General features: G+C 31.8%; 1 protein-coding gene across 1 annotated transcript; it reads left to right on the top strand.

The window, feature by feature from the left end:
- The first annotated feature begins 610 nt into the window (after positions 1-610).
- Positions 611-5,880, top strand: LOC115694675 (uridine kinase-like protein 4). Its single transcript, XM_030621759.2, has 15 exons — positions 611-719; positions 1,447-1,612; positions 2,015-2,106; positions 2,517-2,586; positions 2,897-3,009; positions 3,219-3,315; positions 3,556-3,635; positions 3,964-4,158; positions 4,249-4,332; positions 4,431-4,491; positions 4,829-4,889; positions 4,978-5,071; positions 5,158-5,230; positions 5,332-5,414; positions 5,504-5,880. Exons 1-15 carry the CDS (start codon positions 717-719, stop codon positions 5,678-5,680), a joined length of 1,449 nt encoding a protein of 482 aa, XP_030477619.2. The 5' UTR covers positions 611-716; the 3' UTR covers positions 5,681-5,880.
- The last annotated feature ends 413 nt before the right edge of the window (positions 5,881-6,293 follow it).

Genomic DNA, 6,293 nt, shown 5'->3' with positions numbered 1-6,293 from the left:
ATTTTTATTTTATTTTAGTGGACATGATATTTTTTATGGAGACTTGAACTCTACATCATGCACCACATGCACTCCATATTAAAAATTATTCTCCTAAATTGTGTAATCTTATTTTCAACCATTATCAATATAAGTATAGTGTTTATACATTTTTGGGTCACTCTATTTTTTTTAATATGAGTTTGGACTTTTAGTTTAAATAATTACAAATAGAACACTCTATTTTGTAAATTGATAAAAATAAAATATAGCACTTCTTGCCCAATTATTATTATTCATATTTTATACCAATTTATAATTATTTAAAAATAAAAAGAGTATTTAAAAAAACCCAATATAATTTAAACTTGATAATAATAAAATAAAAATAGCCTAAGATTTATTGGAATCTTACATGACTACGACCCATATAAAATGGATACATATGAATCTCTCACCAATAAAATGCTAAAATAGATTTTGTATTTATTACCACAAAAATATCTAAACTAAAAACAATGAAAAATGTTTAAAAAAAAAAAATCAAGAAAGTGGGATTATTTGTAATTTCAAGAAATATAAAGGACCACATTGCAAAATATAAAGCTTCTTCTTTCTTGGTGCAAGGTCTCTTCCACTATTTATAAGCTTTCTCTCTCTTTCTGTAAATTTTCATTCTTCAAAAAAACACTTTCTCTCTCTAAAAATTCACGCTTCCAGGCTCCAAAAAGGTAACAATGGTAATCAATCAATCGTTGATTTCATTTCGAAAAACTTCAATTCTGTGTATTAATTTGTTCAATTTTATGTGAAATTAGACCTCTTTCATTCAATCAATTTGTTTCGGTTGATCGAGAACTGTTGTCTGTGTTTGTGTATGTATGTATGTATGTATATATATACACGCATATTTGTATTCACATTGGATCTGCGTTTTGATTTGGTTAGGAATTATTATCGGGCGTATGATTTTAAGTACTAAATGGTGTTGATTTTGTGCATTGGTATGTGTTGAAATGCACAATGATATAACGCGTCGAATGTTTGAGGTATTCCGTGGGATTGAAATTTGAAATCGTTTTTTTGTGATCTGGATTGATTTGGTACACGGAACATGATGTTGTTTGCGGCACGGTGGTGTCGGTTCTTGGACTGTTGTTGTGTTGATTATTGGGAATATTTTGATTAAGAATATGTAACTGAGATAGCATTTTCATTTAGGTTGTTGTTGGTGTTGTTGCTTGTTTTGTTCAATCACTACTACTGTTACTAATATATAAAGCCAATAGTTAAGATCCCATAATATTAGGTGGGCACACTTTGGTTTGTTTATGGTACAGAAGAATTTACACTCAAGAGTCGAGAATCACATTGCTAGACATGATGTGTTTTTGTTTTGTTTTGAGGATAATGATTTATGTTTATTCATTTTCTTCTTTGCATAATCTTGTTTCTGTTATTGGGTAGGTCTCTTTGGGCATGGAGTCTAAATCGGTTGCGGATTTAATAGAAGCTTCCTCAGGGGTTCATTTTTCTGGATTTCACATGAATGGTCTGCAGGAAAGACATTCAGGTGTGGAGCAAGCAACAACTTCTGCTGCTGATAACATTGTTATGCAACCTTTTGTCATAGGTAAAGTTTGATTGGAAAACTTATTTTTGTTTTTTTATAAGAAAAAGATAATTTTTTTAATATATTATACATGTATGTATATACTTTTTTTTACTTGAGTTTGAACATGTATACGCAGCCTATAGTTCACTTTTCTTTATTAAAAAGATATCATCCTACGTAGTGGGAAAAATTATCCTGTGATCAAGGACGGACCTACAAAATATTTATTTATTGTATATAACTTTTTTAATATCTTCCTGAAATTTCAATTACTTATGTATGTCGTTCTTAATTTTTTTATATTTTTTTTCACCCTATAACTACTGTCTCTTGTATTTCTAAATACTGGGCTATGTTCTTTGTGCATAAAGTTTTCTTCTTTTACCTCTTTTTAATATCACATTATTCTTTGCATGGCAGGGGTTGCTGGCGGAGCAGCTTCTGGTAAGACTACAGTTTGTGATATGATTATACAGCAGCTTCATGACCAGCGTGTTGTTCTTGTTAACCAGGTAATCTCATGATGAAATTTTTCATGATTTGTGTGTTCTAAGCTTCTGGTTTTCTTACCTGAATAGAATTGAAATATACTTATTAAATTATTTGCTTGTAAGAAATTTAATTATATATTTTTCAGCTGAACATGGTAAAACTCATAGCATTGAGGGTAATAATATTTTTGTGTTGATTCTGAAAGTTGATTTTTTGGCATGTTTTGGGAAATTATGGATTTTCTGGTTTATGAGATTATGTTTAACTAGATGGAAATCCATATTTCTGCTGTTTGTTTGTTTCACAAATTTTCTTATCTTCACTTCATTTTATGCTTGAGGTAAAATCGAGTAGGTTTTTATTTGTACAAATATCACTGTGTAAGTGTGTTTCATGTCATTCTTATAATACTTTTTTTATGCTTCCTCAGGATTCTTTTTACCATAATTTGACACCAGAAGAACATGCAAGAGTGCATGAATACAATTTTGATCATCCTGGTGAGGGAAATTCTGTTTTACTCACACTATGTCTAGGATTATATATTTTTTAACTTCATTTGAACTTAGCAATGAGGTTTGTGCTATTTAACTTTACGTGATTAGTGCCCATTGTACCTTGTTTCTAATATCTGTATCCTGCTAAAATTTCACAAAAATATAATCTTGTTTTAACCAATTATTAAGGTCTATTAGAAATTTAGAACTGTTTGGTTTGAAGCCATAACTAGCATAACTATGATGTATTTCTCCTATCTGGTGCGGACTGTCTCTTTCATGTCTTTTGATGCAAACTTGCTTTTATTGTCAGATGCATTTGATACCGAAAAACTCTTAGCTTCTATGGAAAAGTTGAGGAATGGGCAAGCCGTAGATATTCCAAAATATGACTTCAAAAGCTACAAAAACAACCAGCATAGAAGGGTAACTTTTGTTTTCTTAACATATCGGTTTAATGTACTGCTTTCTGTTTTTATGCCTCTTTGTCATACTATAGAGAAGAATAAAGAGAATTAAAGTAATTCAGTAATTACAGTACACAAATATGTGCATGCATGCATTTATCAGTATGTTTCTTATCTCTATTATTATTCTCAATTTGAGGACCCTGAATTCAACAATATGCTCTGCAGGTAAATCCTTCAGACGTGATAATTTTGGAAGGCATTCTCATTTTTCACGATCCCCGTGTTCGAGAGTTGATGAATATGAAGATATTTGTCGATACAGGTCATTTATTTTCTTTTTTATCATTAGGCTGCTTGATGTTTTTACTCTGTAATTCTGATGCTTTTTGTTAGTTACTACTACAAATATGTGGTCTTGAGATGCTTATTTGACCATTTATTTATTTATTCAGTGTTATAGCATTGCTTTTGAGATTTCTGCTTTAATGTACATGGGATGCCGTGGTATGTTGATTAGTGTTACTAAGTTGAGACACTTCACATTGAAAATTTTTCAGTGCAGATGCTGATGTTCGTTTAGCAAGGAGGATTAGGCGCGACACAGTTGAAAAAAACAGGGATATTGGTACAGTTCTTGATCAGGTTAGTAACTCTTCATACAGTTTTGTTATTATGCTTATTGGAAAGAGATAGTATCTTTGAATTATATGGACCTCAATTAAGTTTAATGGGTCAGTAAATATACTTGGTGGTAATTATGTTGTGGTACTTTTTAGTAGCTATGAATGTCCCGAAAGTGACCGTTGCGACAGATGGTTTACCCTTATCATTTAACTAAGTCTTGTTGTTTATACATTGTCATTCTCTTTTTGAAAATCTCCACTCAATAGGGTTCAGGGTTCACTGCCAGTCTCTGTTACTTGATTCACTGTTTCATTTTCTTAAAATGTTTATCTTTGATTTGACGCAGTACTCAAAGTTTGTGAAGCCTGCATTTGATGACTTTATTCTTCCTACAAAAAAATATGCCGATATCATTATTCCCCGTGGAGGAGATAATCATGTGGCAATTGATTTGATTGTACAACACATCCGTACAAAGCTTGGCCAGCATGACTTGTGTAAAATATATCCTAATTTATACGTTATACATTCAACTTTTCAGGTATTTGACTATTTGTCAAGCTTCATTTTCTGTTGTTAATGTAATCTCAGCAACTTTTTTATGGCACTAATTACCGACTGACTTGTACAGATACGGGGCATGCATACCCTCATACGTGATTCTCAAACAACAAAGCATGATTTTGTTTTTTATGCTGATCGGCTGATTCGTTTGGTGGGTATATCTGTTCCTTTGAATATAGATTTATTTATGATTTTGCATTTTGAGAATGAGATAAGTCATTGAGTAATGATCTTGAAAACTATTACCAGGTCGTTGAACATGGTCTCGGACATCTGCCATTTACCGAAAAGCAGGTGGTTACTCCAACCGGTAAGCTGATATTCACATGAAACTTTTTTAGTTCTTTGTACCTTTTCCTTTCATGATCAATAAATATAGTTTGACTTCAGCTTTCTGGTTAATTGTGACTACTCGCTTTAGAAAAACAAACCATTATGTTGTCAGTTTAGGACTCATGCTTCATCTGCATGTTTCCTATCCAATGACTAAGTTATGTACTCTTCATCATTTTGAGATATCATTATGCTGTACAGATGATACCCTTCCTTATTTTGTTTCTTTTTTCTAATTTTGATTTGGCTAAGAAATTCCAATTTCTTGAAACTGTAATTGTTTATAGTTTGTTTACATCTTCTTTTTTTCGCAGAGTCGGTGTATACTGGTGTAGACTTCTGTAAGAGATTATGTGGTGTGTCAGTAATCAGGAGGTAATATTTGCAAAGCATTGTCTCATTTCTTCTTTTGTTTGGTTTTTCGTAGTTCTCTGAGCGTTTCTAAATATTCTTCTCATTGCAGCGGTGAGAGTATGGAGAATGCTTTGAGAGCATGTTGTAAGGGAATCAAGATTGGGAAAATTCTAATTCACAGAGAAGGAGACAATGGCCAACAGGTTTCGATTCGTTCTATGGTTGTACCTACTGTTCTTTAAATGTTTCATTTCCATTTTTTTTACTGTTCTTTCCTATGCTATGTCAGCTCGTCTACGAAAAACTTCCCCAAGATATCTCAGATAGGCATGTCTTACTATTGGATCCTATTTTAGGCACAGGTTTGTTTATTAACACCAAATTAAAATTAAGTCCTTGGGTAATCTTAATTTATATGTTTGTTAAGTAAAACTGTATCGATTGTTATCCATCTTTTCTTCAGGGAATTCGGCTGTTCAGGCAATCTCTTTACTCTTAAGGAAAGGTGTACCTGAATCCAACATCATATTTCTCAATCTCATATCTGTAAGTGTTTTGAGTTGAGTCTTTTTTTTACATACCGAAAAGCTGTAAGTTTTATCGAGTTTAAAACTCACAATGCTGTGAACAACCAGGCACCTCAAGGAATTCATGTGGTCTGCAAAAGATTCCCAAGAATTAAGATTGTGACATCTGAGATTGAAAGTGGTTTGAACGGAGATTATCGTGTCATACCGGGCATGGGCGAGTTTGGAGACCGATATTTCGGAACTGATGATGATGACTGGCAAGAAGTGACTCACTCAACTTAAAAACATAATAATAATAGTAATAATAATAATAATAATTAATAATAAAAGAAAGAAAGAAAAAAAAAGATCTCCATACTTATATGTCTTTTATTTTTGTCCACTCCAATCATCCTCTTATCCGAAAATCAGCTAAACTTGCTTTTGACTTATATATAATTCTGCTGGCTTCTCTACTTTTATAAGAGTTGAAATTTTGTTGACTTCCCTTGGCAGATTCTTGCTCTTTTATATAATCCTATAAATATATATCAATACTATTACATACTTCTTCACACACTTTGGGGTTTGTTTTGTTCTGTTTTTCTTTGTCTTCTTATTTTCATTTTTTCCTTTTGGTTAAAGTTTTCTTACCATAATAGGGTTGTGGACATTAGCCAAAATCAAATTGGGCATTGAGCACTTTGGCCCCATCATATATATAAGGATGGCCTCTAGTGTTTGGATATGAATTGGTTATATTATTAAGAATAATATTGTACAAACAATATTGTATATTACTTGGTATGACATAGAATTAAAAAAATAGTATTTTTCTAAGAATGATCATCCAAAATCAATCTATATATACGTAAAATGTATTCACAACCCAAGATGTATATACAAAAAAACTATT

This window comes from Cannabis sativa, chromosome 6 (genome assembly GCF_029168945.1).
Source record: "Cannabis sativa cultivar Pink pepper isolate KNU-18-1 chromosome 6, ASM2916894v1, whole genome shotgun sequence".
Classification (NCBI taxonomy): domain Eukaryota; kingdom Viridiplantae; phylum Streptophyta; class Magnoliopsida; order Rosales; family Cannabaceae; genus Cannabis; species Cannabis sativa.
Note: the sequence above shows the minus strand (reverse complement) of the source record. Positions and strands in the feature narration are given on the sequence as shown.